Source organism: Manis pentadactyla, chromosome 9 (assembly GCF_030020395.1).
Source record: "Manis pentadactyla isolate mManPen7 chromosome 9, mManPen7.hap1, whole genome shotgun sequence".
Taxonomy (NCBI): Eukaryota; Metazoa; Chordata; class Mammalia; order Pholidota; family Manidae; genus Manis; species Manis pentadactyla.
The window spans coordinates 126134494-126151372 of NC_080027.1; the positions used below are offsets into that span (position 1 = coordinate 126134494).

The 16879-nt window shown below is 38.4% G+C and overlaps 1 protein-coding gene across 4 annotated transcripts in view; it reads right to left on the minus strand.

Annotated features, from left to right (window-relative positions):
- Nucleotides 1-1006: 1006 nt before the first annotated feature.
- CAMSAP2 (calmodulin regulated spectrin associated protein family member 2) overlaps nt 1007-16879 on the minus strand; it is a 123763-nt gene continuing 107890 nt past the window's right edge. For 2 of the 4 annotated variants that reach the window (XM_036909466.2, XM_036909469.2), the window contains 9 exons: nt 15025-15107; nt 14679-14748; nt 12162-14358; nt 9170-9306; nt 8383-8603; nt 6720-6819; nt 5897-6012; nt 4309-4427; nt 1007-3936 (listed from right to left, as the gene is read on the minus strand). In XM_036909466.2, coding sequence (XP_036765361.2) covers nt 3631-3936; nt 4309-4427; nt 5897-6012; nt 6720-6819; nt 8383-8603; nt 9170-9306; nt 12162-14358; nt 14679-14748; nt 15025-15107 — 3349 coding nt within the window. In that variant the 3' untranslated portion in view covers nt 1007-3630. The remainder of the gene's footprint in view (nt 3937-4308; nt 4428-5896; nt 6013-6719; nt 6820-8382; nt 8604-9169; nt 9307-12161; nt 14359-14678; nt 14749-15024; nt 15108-16879) is intronic. The other 2 variants (XM_036909468.2, XM_036909470.2) reach the window with 1 other exon arrangement.

The following is a 16879-nucleotide window of genomic DNA, read 5'->3' on the forward strand; positions in this document are numbered from 1 at the left end:
CAGGCAGGCATCACTAACCCCCACCAAACACCGCAGAGTAATTCATTTCTCATGTGCTTATAAAAACAAAACTGCCATGTAAGGAGATACAGGTAGATTTTTCAAGCATCTATGCACTTCTGAGGGGCGACACCATCTCACGCGTGTATAGATGTGTTTTCCCGATGCCCGATTCCCAGGTCTAGCATTCCACTTACGTTCCCTTCCGTGGGTGTTACTCTCTGTGTGGGCAGGTCATGAATACAAATGTCTGTTCCTATTCACTAAAGAGTGTTTTTCTCTGCCCTGCTCCAGAACATCAGCCCCATTGGGGAACACACTTCCAATGGGTGGGTTGCAGGGTATCACGGCTTGTGTAAACTTACCCGATACCGCCTGATTCTTATGGGTTAAATATCTTTCCATTTTTGAAAACTGATGTATCAGAAAATACTGCAGAAGCAGAGCTCTGTTCTGCAGCCTGCTAGTCTACCACAGGATCCAGCGGTGGAGAACCGCCCTTCTGCTTAGCAACTGCAGACAGCTCTTTAGGTGCAGAATTAGGAAGATTTTTGGCGTTCTTCTATTACACCTTTTTTTCTTAATTGCTCTAATCTGAATGAGTAGAATCAGCAAAACCCTAGTGAAACTTCCAGGGTAACAGTCAGGAATGAGCTTCCCATGGCTGCTGTAGATCAGTGAGCTCATCAGCCATTCAACTGCAAAAGTATAGGGTGTTAATTCTGGCAACTTATTAATGCAATAAAAGAAAGTGAATTAATATGGACAAAGTTAACATACAATGAACACATTCATACACCGCTATGTAGATTGAGCTAAGCACAGAAATTTACGTTTTAACATTGCGTTAAGTCAGTATTCAGTGTCTAATATTATTAAAAGTTGCCTCTTATGATTATACAAATCATTGAATTTATAGGTTAAGAGATTGCAAAACTATAAGATAACTCTGCCCAAGTTTGAATAATATTACAAAACCCACACATTATTCAAGAAACAAAAGGAGTCACTTGGTGCCATGCTTTTATTCAAATGAAGGGGAAAAAACTACACTGTACCAGGAAATAGCAGACGTGACAGCATTTTACAGCACGCGTCATAAAACCCGCAGCAATGCTCTTGGGTGGACAGGCAAACACACCACACGCCGTACGCCGCCCAACAGTGTCCGTGAAACCTTCATTACAAAGCTCACTTTGGCTTTAAACAGCCAGATACAAATGTAACAGTCATTCTAAAACAAAATCTAAAAGCCAAGAGGAATTGCAAGTTTTCCAAAGCTGTGTCAAACAGCGGAACCTGGCAGGCTGCACTGGAAGCCATGATGAGTGTTTGGCAAACTTAACTAAATAATTGTTGTAATAATTTGACCACCAATGATGAAAAGCACCAGTGTCTTTCAATATGGTTGATGAAAATCTCGAGTTTATGAAATGGCATAATTTTCATTAGTATAATTGTTAAAACATAATTTTAAAAAAGCTGCACTGTAATAAAAAATCTGCAGACTTAAAGAAATAAATCCATATTCCTGCTGTGTTAATAAAGTAAAATTATACTGAGGGCAGTGAATTTTTGTGGCAATATTCACATTCTACCTTTAGACATTACTGACATTCATTGTTGGACACACATAAATTTAAGAATAAAGGGTGGTCCTGTTTAAATAGTTCCCCCATTGTCTTCCATCCAATTTTTAAAAATCCAGTGGCCAAGTAATACTATGAGAAAGATTGCTCAGATAAGGGGAATTTGACTGACTGAAAAGAACATATTTAGTAATGTAAAATGGTTATTAATTCTGTAACTATTATTTACCATGTTTTGATTACACCCATTTACTATTTTTTTAAATTAGGCTTAATCTAAAATGTGTATTTGACAATCATTTCCTTCTAACCATAATAGAAACTGTTGCCTGAAAGGTAAAATGTGTAATTCCCCATTTTTAATACTCATATATTATATACACAATATGTATACACTTAAAATAGAAGAGTTACATAATCTGGTCTCTTACATGCAAACAGTAGATCACAAATAGTTTTAAGCTACACATTTATCTTGCACGGGTATTGGAAAAAAATCTGTAAAATTTTTTTTACAGTTTTAACAAATATACATAAATATAAGAACATAAATTACAGTAAAATATTGACAGCATTTGAGAAAATGTTGACAACCCAGATGCACTGATGCCTACAGGCCTTATAATATAGAAAAGTACAGTTCAGGGATATCTCATTCCTGTTCTTTTTTTAAAATAAGTAAATACATCATATGAGATATTAGTTATTTCTCTAAACAACTCAATTAGAGAAATGTATATATTTTAGCCTCTACTTCCCTTAATGAAAACAAACTACACATCTCATTTAGGATACGATACTGTCTCTCCCCCCTAGTTTACACACTTGTCACAACACTGAAACATAACAGGGTCACAGGATCATTCAAGTCTTTTCCTGAGAATGAAGTTTTTCCCCAGCTAACCCTCTGGTACACTGATAAAGGAACAAAGATCACGTGGAGGATTTCAAGTGTGTACTCACTCTAAGCTGTTCCACTTGAAAAGGGTAAAAAAGAAGAAAAACTCAATGTAAGTAAAATAATGTGAAGCTATTTTAAAACTAAAATGTAGCCCTTTGTACATGTTTAAAAATTCTAAATATAATTTTTATATCAGTTATAAATATACTACTGTAAAGACCTCTTGAGAACTTGGGGCAGGAAGTCTAACATCTTCAGATGGAAAGACCCCTCGCAAAGTGTCGTTCACTTCTGCCAGCTTACAAAGTGACTTACTCTAAATGAGATAGAAAGCCTTTTTGTTAAAAGAACAATCTAAATCACTCTGAACTGGACAGAAGTGGTGTAAAAATAGCACTGATTTAATCAGTAACTTCTTGCAACATATTCTTGGTTAAGCTCGCGTGGTTTAAAGTGAACTTACTAGCAGCTCTTTACAAATCTCCTTTTACTTAACAGAGAAACGTTAATACTTGAGTGAATAATAAATACAGAACTGTAAATACTTAGCAGAATAATTCTTGCAAATGCTCTAACACCATTAAAACATGAGGGTTACTGTAAAACGAAACGCTAGTGTTTCTCTTAGCATCCTAAGAAAGGTGCAAGTTTCTGAAGGCAGACTTCCTGCTCTTGTGATCTCCACATGAAACAAAATACAAAAGGAATCTTAAAATAAACCCCAGGAGAAAAAATAACAAAATAAACCATCGGAAGACAAGCACGCACATTAATAATAAAAAAAAAAAAGCAACAACTAAAACACATAATTTGTAATCTCAGCCATGTTCAGCCATGAGCCCACCTCTGTCCAGAGAATTCAGTGCTTCCATGTACCAAGCACCAAGCAGTTGGACCCACTGACATGCTTCTCCGTCTGTGAATCAAAACATTTCCTCATCGCTTGGACTTACCAACTAAGTGCGAATCTTCTGCACTCCAAAATACTGTGGTTTATATTCCAGTTGTCTATGACAACAGAGCTCAATGATCAGTTTCAATTAATAAAAGTCTTGTTGGCAATTAGAAACATTTTCTATAGGCAGGAAAGATGAAGTGCAAATTTACCACAGATATTCTGAAGCAAGTATTTCCCAACTCCTACGCTTTAGTGGGCAAAAGTTTCTTGGGTGTAACTGGTCTCTTGGTCTGCCATAAATGGCTATGAATGGTGATGGCGTCAACACTGGCAGATAAAGTTTTAGCAGGTATGTGGCTAAACTGTTTCCTGTCAGAATTATATTTGTAAAGTCCCTCAATCATTTTTTTAGTGATAGATTTAGGGCCTATCCCCGTCAGTTTATTAATTTCTTCAGTTTCTGGGCAATAAGTGTACAAAGACCTGAACTGGCAGCCTGAATCCCGGAACAAGATTAAGAAGTTGTTGGCATCTGACTTCTCCATTTCCTTTAGAATAGAAAACAAAACAAAACAGAAAGAATAAAAACCCTTAAACATTTTGATGAATAAAATTTATACAACTGTTACATTTCTTGGTCAAATTTTATGACAATTTAAAATACAAGTAAGATGCCTATTATAAAGATGCAGCACTTTAATTAGAAATGTATGCACACACCTTACTATGAGGTCCTGTTGGTTTCATGTGGCTATTACCAGCCTGTAGGAAACTTCCAGAGCTATAAAATACTGGCTAAATCTTGATCTTACTCAAACGGTCTCTACCATCAACAGCCAGGCACTGATTGTCTCCTTTGCAATATAGCTTCATTTAAAAAAAGGAAAATTATGTTCTCTCATTTATGAAACATGGCTCACCTCCAGTATTTTTTTCTTCTGACCTTCATTCACTTTTCCAGCCAAGCAGCAATGAGCTAAAGCATTTTGTATTATGTGCTTGTTGGATTTCGCGCTGGGTTCTTTGTAGAGCTTTGGTCCTATATTAAAAATTTAACAACAATAATAAAAATGACATTCCTAAGTCAGAAATACTGCTATGCTGAAATGATAGCATTGTTTCTGCCCTGATGAAACCCTGTAATAGAAAACCAGATTCTGCGCTTGAAGTATACAGCCAGCTTCTGGCAGCACCCCACTCAGAACACCGCTTGACCCCCACAGGGACACGTCTTGAGGGTGCTCCTCGGGCCTCCTTAGGCGGCCCTGGGGGTGTAGTACTGGAAATCAGGTACTGCTCTCACCATGCTATTTCCTAAATCTGGAAGCACAGAGTACAACGTCCTGCCTCTTCCCAGTAACTAGACTGTCCTGGAAGGCAAGGACTGTGCCCACGCTCAGCAGGTGCTAAGAAGCTGGTTTTTTGGGAAGAAAAAACATTAGCCCTGATTTGCAGCATTTACCTATTGTGTGGTACAAATTACTCCTACCATGGCTGATTCTAAGCTACCAATGGTTCTACGAGAGGCACAATTCCTGAAAATTCAGTAAAGAGCTGAAGAGCCAGTAGGAGCTGGTCCAGCAGAGCCTGCAATTGTGTAGTTTAGGGCTGGAACAGTGCCTGGCAAAAGATTGTTAAACTGAACGAACACAGAGAAGCAGAGGGAGTAACAAGGAAGTACTGCCCAACCCCAGGCCCTGAAGGCTGTCAGGCCGGCTGTATTAAAAGCCAGAGAACAGAGAGGGGAAAGCAAGCCAGTGCGGCATACACAGGGCAGTTACTAGCTCTAACCTTGCACCTTTCTCGGGCTCCCACTCCCAGGGGGTCACCAGTGGAGGAGGCAGGCGCTGCCCACCGTTCTTCCTGCCCCCCTCTTCCTGCGCTTTTCCACTTACCTTTCAAGGCTGCTCACACATCTTCTCCTGTTCCCTCCTGCTCCTCCTCTTTACCTACATTCTGGTCTTCAGTTTGCTCTTATTTCAAATTGCTGTACCCAAACAAAGGCTAGAAGGACCTGGCAGGGACATGTGAGGCTAGAGGCCCTGCTAAATTCAATGCATTCTTATCTTCTGAAGCCTCCTAATGCCTTTTAAAGACACAGCATTCTGGATACCAGAAGTTCCAGGACCAAAGGGAGGACGTTGATTCCAGCTTTCCTCAGGCTCAGGACCTATTTACTGCTGGCAGGACCTCTCTAAAACTTCTTCAAACCCAAACTAGAACAGAAATGGCCAGTGTTTTAAGAGAGAAGTAGAGGTATGAGGTGTAACTGGTACTGCTCACGTGTTTAGAAATGCATCCCAGTTCATCTGGGCCAAGTCACCAAGTGGAACTGTGTCACTGAGACTGACCGCCTGGGAGAGACCACCTGAGTCCCCTGTTTTTGATCAGACTCTCCTGTGTTTAGACCAAGAGATGAGCCAGTGAAGCTTTCTTTAGCACAGCCTGTATCTATTCTCACTTTGGTGTTAAATTAAAATGTTTCCCTAAAAATGCAGAGACACTAACCTGTGTATTCTGTCCCAGAAGCCACTGAAGAAGTCGTCGATGCATTCTCCCAGTCTTTTTCTCCATTCCGACTGCCACATCGACTTGGAGATAAGAAGCCTTCTACAGACTCTGATCTAAAGAGTAAATAAAATATCTTTTTATGTCTCAAACAGAGAAGGAACATCTGGGAGTTGGATATGTGTAAGAGTACCAACCAAGATAAACCTAGAGCTAGCTTAAAAATAAAAGGATGGCGCTGACTTTTCTTTCTTAGATGTATGAATTTAAATGTGAAATATGTGAAAGTTGGCAAGGTAGCAAGTGATAAAAAGATCAGAGCTCAGGGCTGATGACTATCACTAGAAACATCTTTTTAATGCTGGTATTATATATAAGGTAATAGAATACTGACTCTTATTAGTTTCTAAGCTGTATCTTAGAGTACAAAAGAGATCTTTCCTAAGTCATAGGCAACCTACCTAGGAATTATTCTAATGGGGAGAAAAACTTTACATTTTGGTGGGAAATAAGCAGGCTAGGATGGCAGTACACAGATGATATACTTTCTATTTCTACAGACTATGATTCTATCATAACCGTTCTAGCAATTACTGTTAAATTTTATAAGTGTCATAATGTCAGTAATTCTAAAATTCTAAAAGATTAAAAACAGTGCAAGATGAATAGACCTCTTTATATATAAATTTCTTTTAACAGAAACCCAAACCATCCTAATTAGAAAACTTAGAAACAATTGTGATGATTCACTCATTATGAAATATAAAGTGACTGCAGGGACCAATACCCTTTTCTATGAAAAATGTGCATATTATGGATTTACCTTGGGGTCCTCTTGCCTGAATGCACACTCTCGTTATCGCCTGTGTTCAGTGATGCCAAAGAAAGGCTAGAGACTGAAAAAACACGATAAATTCGTGATCCTGAATAAAAACAAAATTAGAAATTTAAAAGGAGCCACTAGAAGAGAGTCTGTTCATCAGGCAACACCAGCATATGAAGACCGAGCTGTCATCTCTCTTCCTTTTGTTTTCACTCTTAATCTACACACATGATATGCTTGCATGCATATATGCACAGTTTATTTAAATGAGCAATGAACCTACTGTTAAGAAATAATACTGTTAAGAATAAAATTAACTGCTGTTAGGATTTATTCCAAAATGAAAGTGACAGTATGAGACATGATACTGAGATCATGAGAAAGTTAACAGAAATAAAATTAACAGGAGAAATAAAAGAAGAAAATATATTTAGGCATATCTAATTCCTAGGTGGAAAATTATTTTATTAATTTCAGCCAATGCTGGGTATTGAAAAATTTCACTGACTAAAAAGGCAGAGTTCTCTTGAAACATTCAGGGTTATCTTATTTTTCCTCAGTTTTAGAGTAACTATGGAATTCTCTAAAATGTATCCATGGTGTTTACTTTCAATAAATAAAAATTTTTTTAAATGATTTTGCGTTTTGAATTTTAAAAAATGTATTCTCTCATTGGGGATCAACAGAGGTGAGGCTTAGAACCTCACCCCCCGTTTTGAGAGAAATCTTCTGCATCCGTGGATGTTTTGTTGCCCTTGTCTAGCTTGGATTAATACTTAGTCTATAGGCACAGACCTGATCATCTACATTTGCCCTCTTACAGCACTAAATTATGTTTTCTACCTTTATCTTACATCTACCTACCACTTCAGCATTTTATTAAAAAATAATAACAATAATAAGGGAGAAATGTGGGATTCACATATAAATCAAGTATAAAAATCAAACGAATAATCATATTTGACCTGATTGTGTATAGTTCATGATGCGGGATCAAAACCGAAAGTTTCAGTGGTATGACTGCCCTTGCACTGTTCACCATGTAAGAACTTATTCACTATGTAAGAACTTGTTCGTTATGCTTCAGAAGATTGGAGACTGACGAGAATTAGGCTTGGGGTTGATTAATGATTGTGCATTGAGTCCCCTATACAGAATTTTATTGTTGTTAACAACCATTTGATCAATAAATATGAGAGATGCCCTCTCAAAAAAAAAAAAAAATGTATTCTCTCAACTCCAAAAAATAATAAATTTGGATTTTTGAACATTTCTCCCTTAAAGGAGGGTCTCAACTCTTGATCTTCACCAGTGTATTTCTTACACACTTCATATGTATGTTTATCTTTAAATTATACATTTTCAAGTATGGAAAGGGTAATTAATAATTCAGGGAGATGATATCTGAGGGCTAAATTCCCTAATAGGTTAGTATTTAAGTTGAATTTCTTAGCATTCACTTTTGTTCTACTGAATATATGCATGCACACATAACTCACTTCAGTCAAAAAAACTACATTTGCTCATTTTGGTTTTCCAAATAAAAAGCATGCGTAATCTCAAGTGATGTATCCAATTTAGCATACTAGAGCACAATCTGTTAGTATGACAAACCGGGCTGGTGTTTTTTTATGAACAGACTCTTCATAATAAGCTGTGTTACCTGGAGGACCTTTTATTGGAGTTTTGGGGGATTCAATATGATCTCTGTGAATAGATTTTGGGCGCTGTTTTTTCTGCTTTGCTATCTGAGGACGGGGTTTAATCACTGTATCCATGTCTTCCATTAGTTTCAGCTGTTTTCGCCTCATATATTCTTGCCTAATAAATTCTCTGCGTGCTTTCTCATCTTCTTTCTTCTGACGTTCTTCCTCAGTTTTACGCCTAGGAAACCAAATGGTTAAATGTCTCATTCTGCGTACCAAAGAAAACTGACATTTGGAGAGTATGCATTTGAAGTGAGAAGGCAGAATTATTGTATTTCAGCACCTTGGGAAAAAACAGTTCATTTAAAATATACTGGAGGTAATTTAGGTCATTAAAATGTATATAAATATACCATTAATAAATAGGTACGTTAAAAAATTATGTGTTAGTGTAAAACCCAGTGAGGCCATTTTAAATTAATACTGTTGGAGAACTTTCCTTTGAAATGCCTCAAACTTAGGATAAAAAATAGAATCACAAAATATTTTGGGAACATAAATCAACTTCTAAAAAGAACCAAAGTCAGCCTTAATTCAGTTGTCTATTTATATACCACTAATGTCTGAAAAACCCATGAATAAAAAAGTTCTGATGGTGATGGGGGGAGTCTAGTAAATATAATGTTCCTCATGCAAGTGTAGATTAATGATACCAAAACAAAAAAAAAATAAAGTTCTGAGAAACTGCCTCCTTGCTGAGTCTCCTCAGGAGCGCGGAGGCGGGGAGGCCCGGGGACCCCGCACCTCGTCTCCTCTTTCCTGTGCTCCATCTCTGCCTCCAGCTGCTGCTTCCGCAGTTGAGTCTCTTTTTCCCGCCTTAGTCGTTTCTCCAACAAAGCGGCCCGTTTCATCGCCATATCATTCTCTGCTTTTTGATCATCCTAAGAATGATTTCATTGAAAGAGATGAAATGTGTTAGATAACAATATTCTCATTTCCAGTTATTGTAGTCATGCTATCTAGACTACCCTTACAACTGGAAATGTGAAGTATCTATTCAACCTTATTCCAACCCCATCACATACAGAAACTATAAAGGGAGAAATGAATTACAGTGGTAACAATCCCATCAAGTAACAAACGGCACTTAAATTTCTTCGTTTTCAGCTCTTAGGAAATTAGCAAATAACAACCATAAAAAGGGGAAAAAAAGCATAGCTTTTTTTTTTAGCTCTAATAAATGCAATTTAGATATAATTTGAAAAATTGAAATTATTTAAAATATGTTAAGTACAATTTAGCATAGAACAGACAGTATACATCTGTACCTTCATTTCCATTCCATTCCATATCTTCCCATACACTCATTCCCATTCCATTCTATATTAAATTGTATTTAACATAAATGATCAATGAAAACTCAAGTAAAGTCGCCAAAAAATTTGCTCCCCAAAGTTATATCACATAAATGAAACCACTACTATACTTTTCGTAAGTTGAGGTTCTGACACTTTGCTTGGTGGGCTCTGAACTACACCGAAATTTTTCCTTGGAAGAGACGTTGGCCGTAATATCTCCTAAAGTTCTTTCAATCTAACATCCAGTTCGTAACCGGTAGGCCTCCTGAACCTGCTTTAGTTTCTACCTGAACCCTTAGGGACAGCCCCAGTTCTCAGAGAGCTTCCAAAATCCTTCAGAATTCAGGTACTTAACAAGCTATAGAAGTGGTTCATTGTCTTAACGATTCCTTGTAATATACTTAATTCAAAAAGCATTTCCTGGTTGTCTAATATATTCATGACACAGTGCCAGGCATACAGACAGTAGAATATGAAAGATATAGCACCTTACGTTAAGGAGCTTAAAGATCACATGGGGAAGAGGTACGAACAAGGTGCTTTGCACAGAAACCCCAGAGAGATTAACTCTGAATGGAGAACGTCCAAAGATACCATTCAATCAGTCCAAACATTCACCTCTGGATCTGACCAACTACATACACTTTGCAATCTGCGGGCACTTTACTATGCTCTGGGGATAAAAAGGTGTAGTACCTCTAGGGCTTTATAGTCTAAGACAGAAATCACAACATAAGCAAATCATAACAAAACAGTTGAAAACTCTGGGTCACAGGTACTACTGTGAGTTTGGGATATGAGAGACACAAATGAGAAAATATTTAACTTCTACTAAAGAGATTATGAAAAGCTGGAGCAAACAGATGCAACTTGAAGTTATTCTTAAAGAACAGTCAAAAGTAGAAGTTGTGGGAAAAAGGATAGACAAATAGGCTTGGGTTAGTCTGTGAAAGTCCCCAATATTATGCCAAGGGGTTTGAACTTTACTCAAAAGGCAACTCTAAGATTTCTGACTAGAAAAGGATCCAACTGGAATTATGCTCTTGAAACACTGATCTCAAGTAGCAGAATGAAGAATGGAATGGCATGATTAGAGGGAGGAAGCCCAGTTAGGAAGCTATAACCACTATAAGGGTTATCCTTTATATAGCACTGGGGTAGGGAAGATATGGAATGGAATGTTAATGAGTGGGTGGGGATATGGAATGGATGGAAATGAAGATACAGATGTATACTGTCTGTTCTATGCTAAGGGATTTTTCTCCTGTTTTCCTTTCTCTGCAAGGTACAATGAGGTAGCAAGGGTTTCTCAAATTAAACAGTAAACTATACTGTGTCCATAGTAGCATACTATTTCTTTTTTAATGGTAGTTTTACATGGTCAAGAGACAAAACATGACTCACATTCAAATTTCTAAACATTAAGAATGTCCTAAAGGGCAATCACCCTAAGATCAACTTCAAAATAAATAACAAATTTCCAATGTTAAATGATCAAAAGTAAAACTAGCAGTTGCAATCACTTCAATATTCTGGGTTCTTATTCCTGTAGGACTGCTGTGTACTTCAATTTAAAATCTTAAATTATAAATCGTTGCTCTTGAGGGTTGCCTTTTCTACCTTTATGCGAAATTGCAGAGCTATACAGATCCAAGATGATCTACTATAGTCCCGTAATTTAAAAAAGAAACATGAATAACACCTACATATGTTTCTGATTATTAAAAAAACACATATTCTTCCCTATAGGTAATTTGGAAAATATAAATAGAAAGACTGAGAAAATCGGTGATAATTAGGAGAAAATTTAAAAAATACTACTAGGCTTTTCTTGTTTTCCTAGTATCTTCATCATCAAAAGGTGATACTGTTCAATTTTTGTGTTTGTTGGCAACGGTATTGCTTAAATATTACAGCCACTACCAATACTGAGATTAGAAGACATGCGCTAGATGGAGACCTTCACCCAGCACTTTTAAAGGAGCTAATCCAGTGACAACGGTTCAAACTATTTATGTTTTTAAATGTTCTACCTTGTAAAATTCTGTCTGGCCAGGTATTAAAAAATATTTTTAAAAAACAAAGCATACAAGGGAAGGTGTTCAAGATTATAAAAAAAACTAAAATATAGTTACACACAATGCCAAGTATGAGCTCTTTACAAACAGGCAACTGAGTAACTCTGAAGAAGTCTGAATAGCTTAACTTTTACAAGGCTTTTGAGAAAGTGAGAGGTAGAGGAGCAAAACCCACGTCTCTAAACATGTACCATGACTGTGATGGAAGGAAGACTGTTCTGGAAATCACAATGTGCCAAATACATACTTTAGGATTAACGGCAGACTTGTAACAAAAAGGACTGTGACCAGAAGCAGCCTATCACCTAAAAAACAAACCCAACTAATGGAGATGCCTGAAACTATGCCGACGAGTGTTACCTTAAAAAAGAATCCACAGCATACTTTCTGGTCATCATCTAATTGTTCTTTATCACTTTCTCCATCATATTTTTCAGCAGATACATCAGCCTTTTCAGGGGGTTTCAAATCTGAGAGGGAAACTTCAATCAGATTCACGTTTTTAGGAGCAGTCGGTGGGAAAACAAGCTTAGGAGGTTCTGTGGGTTGACTCAACTGGTCCTCATTTGGTGTCAAACACACAGTCTCTGTGACCGGCTGTGACAGGACTTCAGAAACTGTGGACTCAAGAGGCTTGACCCCCTTTTCTTCTGGATTATGTATATGCTGTTCCAAAGTCCCTTTGGGTTCTAATTCTTCCTTTCTAGCTTCCTCCTTCGGCTTGGATTCCTTTGACTGAAGTTCTCCATCATCCCCAAAACATACAAATGACCTCGTCTGAATGGGAACCTGACTGGGTGAAAACCTCCGTAGCCGAGGAAGACTATCCACAGACCGAGGGGGTGTCAGTGTTCGATTCAACGGTGTTATTTTTAATTCATTTGGCCTGGGAGTCCTTTGATTTTTAACAGAAAAAGATGTGCTCTTCCTGTTCAAAGACTGTGGGGAAGGGTGAGCAGGACGAGGGGAGTCTGATGAGAAGGGAGCAAGGGCCGATGACAGGCCTGCCTGCCTAGGCCTAAAATCTCGAATCTGCTTCTGGGGAGAGGGCTGGGGCGGTGAGACCACCCAGGACTGCTGCTCTCGCATCTGCATTAACATCTCCTGCTGAAGGGACAAGCGCTGCATTTCTTGCTGTAGGAAATGCAGAGATGAATTCAGCTTTTCAATGGACTTTGTGTACTCTAAAATCTCCCCTTCGTTTAGAGTTTCTTCTGAGGGGCTTGCGAGGTGCCACTGCTTCTCAGGGCCAGCAGGTGCTGCTGGGGACTTCAGCCACCTGGCCTGAGGGCTCTCCACGCTCTCCTTCAGATCCGCCAGAGACTTGCTCCTCTGTCCGTGAGCTTTCTGTGACTCTTTTTCCTCTGCCCGTTCAGCGTACACTTTCCCATCTTCTGCACCAGCTGCTTCCTCTCGAAGAGGGGAAATCCCATCCCCTTTCTTCTTCACAACAGTAAGGAATGCTGTCCTTCCCATCTTCTGCCTCTGCTTAGTAAAAGCAGCCTCCATTTTCTTTTTCTGGGCTTCAATAGCGCGCCTCTTTTCTTCTAGTTTCATCCTAAGATGGACCATCTCTGAGGCCAACAGCTGGGTCGCGTCCCGTCCTTGCGGAAGGCCTGTTTCTTCTGGAACTTGGGCCCAGGCCACCATGTGAGGGATATTGAGTTCAGAGCCCTCTGGCGTAGTTTTCTGAGAGCTGCTTCCACTGCTCTTTCCGTCGGTATGATTCAGTTTCCTGAATTTCTGTTCGGCAAAGCTGGTCATCTTAACCCCAGAACTAGAGGACGCACTGCTACCCGGCTGAGACTTGGTGCTCACAGTGCTGGGACAGGGGCTCAAAGCCTCCCTGGGGTTGGTGCTATGCAGATCGTAATCCGGAAGAAACTTGGAGGCATCGTCCATGTCAGAGTCCAAGCTTACAGTATAATCTCTCAGAGAAGAATCTTCATCCATAGTTTCAGGAATATCTTCTGAAGGAACGTGAATTCCAGTGTCTACTTCAGTGTTGTCAGTTATGGGACTCAAGGCACCTTTTGTATCAGTCATGTCATCAGGACTAACTTGATTTAGCTTGATATTTGAATTTAGGATACTCATTTCCTGGCTATGAAGAAAGAAGCCATTAGCCATTGGGTCTAGCTGGGGTGTATGGGGAGATTTTTCAGTATCATGAATTATCTGCAGTGCTTCTTCAATGCTGGGTGTCTCAATCTGATTGCCAAACTCATCCAGAAACACCCTGTTTTGTAAAGCTCCATTAGGAAGCTTGTAATGAGTATTCGCATTAGAATTCAGTTCGTTTGTATTCAGGGGCACATAGGATCTGAAGTCACCATGAGAGCCCATAGTCAGTTCTTCTTCAATGCCTTCTGCTTCCTCTTCTCCATTTACTGGTTTGAAGGACAGATTTTTCCTAATGTTTTTAGGTACACAATTGTTGTTCAGAGTGAGTCCTTCATTGCTAATAGAACGAGTGATTCCTCGGTTTGGCATGGGTTTCTGTACAGTATTTTCTTTATCAAAAGAAATATCAAATGAAACTCCATGAACTGATGATCTAAAAAAAATTTAAAGAGAAAATCCTTAAATAATCCCAGAAAGGAAACTTTTTATATTACTGAACAATTCCAATATATTTGAAATCATACTTCCTTGCCTCCTCCATTTCTCACGACCACGCTGCCCTCCAGGGACGGCCGGGCTCTCAGGCTCCCTTTTACATCTGGCTCCTTTGACCTGACATCTGCCTATGTTTCCCTATTCAAATCTAGGTACTACCTGAAAGTCTATTGTAATCTGGCTGACAATTAAAAAAAAGAAAGAGAAAATGAGCATTGTTTGATAATGTGAATATATTGAAAGTAACTCTCTGTTTACCTTTTCTCTTTGGGCCATGTCCCTATGAAGCCATCAACATAAGACATAGATGAAGACCGTCTAATTCCACCTTCAAATTCAAAAAAGAAGTCAATCCATGTAAAAAATTTAACATAGCAGATTTTTACAGAGTTGAGGATTCATTAACAACACTAAAGATTAAGTAGGTACATATGGAGAAACAGATTATTTTATTAAGAAAAGCAAGCACAGAAAAATACATTTAGTATGTACATAACAATTTCAAAAAAAGGATTGGATAGTTTTGTTTACTTGTAATTTTTCTCAATCATTTCCCAGTTAACCTATTTAAATAGCATTTCCTAAGCTTTTTCAAATATATTACCTGAGGCTGAAGAATGAACCTGGGGACGTGAATGTCTAGAAGGCAAATGATGATGAGTGTGTGTAAATATGGCTCTTTCCCCACTGCAATGTAAAAAAAAAAAATTTGTTATGTTTTAGCTCTTTAATATAAATTTTACATAGAATAGCTGAAATCAGAAACAACACTATCACTTCTGATTCTCCACCTTAATAAAAAAAAAGAGAGAGCATAATATATTGTTTAACCAAAGAGCAGCTATGATTATATAGATATATATGTACTTGATGTCTTCTAGCCAAAAAGCCTGAAATACTTTCATATACATCTCAATGTCCTTGCAAGAGTAAGATATGGCACATTTTTTTCATTTTACAAATAGAAAAACTAAGAAACAAAGAAGTTAAATGCAAGTTGTCAGTTTGACATATTTTAGTCAAACTGAAATCTCTAAAAACCACCGGTGTTATAAAACCTTGTTAGAAGATGCTGGCAGCCTTGCTCTTTGTGGACATCTGTCTGTACATTTCTTAACAGTTGCACTAAGATTAATACAGTGAGCTATACCTAGGAGATGCCCGTAAGGTATGAAACTTTCCTCTTATTTAACTCCACCCTATTCCAATTAATGCAGGAGATTAGATAGTCTGTTTTTCAAATTCTAATGAATTTGGCCAGAATTTGATTTCTGTGTGTGGGATTGGGCCTCATGGCCTGCCGTGTAGCCAAGTGAAGAAGCTAAGCATCCCCGCCCGCGATGGGTTGAGAATAACTTGGGTGGCGGGATGTGCATGGTGGCCCCTTCAGCTCTGTCAACGACAGTACCTTTCAGTCAATGTAAACTGAGACAATAAGCCAGTCAACCAAAGAATTCAAAGTAAACACTGATGATGTATTCTATGTAACGAAAGCTTAATTAGAGAGCTTTTCTAAAAGCAACATCCCTGAAAAAAACTGTGACTATGCTCTGTCCAAGAAAATGCTGTCTGCTTTTGTGTGCCCTTCCCCCTGAACTGCACATCGAACCTCCCCTCCATTGCTTTTGCAGTCATTTGTCAGAGTGCTCACACTGCTCCCCATCATGTGCGTTTCTATTATCCCTCCTTCTAAAACCATTTCCAGTTCTTACTTCCCTTACATCTATGACAGGAGGGTAATCCTGAATACATGCAGGTTAGTAATTAAAATATATTCACATTTTTCTTCTTCCCCAGATAATGGCTAGTGTTGTAAATTCCTCCTAATCGCTTTACTCCCATATCCGCATAGAAGACTATGATCTGGGGTAACTCCCGAGTAGGCCAGTAGGCTTGTGTCTGGAGCCGCTGCTGTCTTCTTCCTTTGCTTTTTTCCCTCATAAGATCATTATTTTGGTGTAATAACATCGGTAGGTGTAACTGCATTATTCTCAGGAGAAGCAGAAATTCTTGACTCCTTCCTTAAAAGTTCTACAATGGGAGAACTACCATGCACCACACAGATGCTTATAGGAATGAGAGGACTACTGGGATCCTAGAATTGGTGGCTGCACAAGGAAAAGAATTTAGAAATCCACCTGGGTTACAGAAATTGTTCTACTAGGAAAAATGGGAAAAGATAGCCATTCAGATGTCTGAGAGACAGGAAAGAGTCTCCTAAAGGAGTTTACAACATTTTCCAGTGTCAGAAATGTGGAAGATTGTCCACTCAGGTTCCTAGAAGTAAGAATTACAGAATAATCTACATTTCAAGTAGAAAGTTTCAGAGTTTTTAGTGGTTTAACAGTGTAAGAGTTACAACCCAGAATACTGGGTGTTTCCTAAATTTTCAAGGAAGTAAATGTCATTATGTAGACAACTCAGGAAAGTGCTGAGGAAGTAAATAGAAAAAAGTTTCC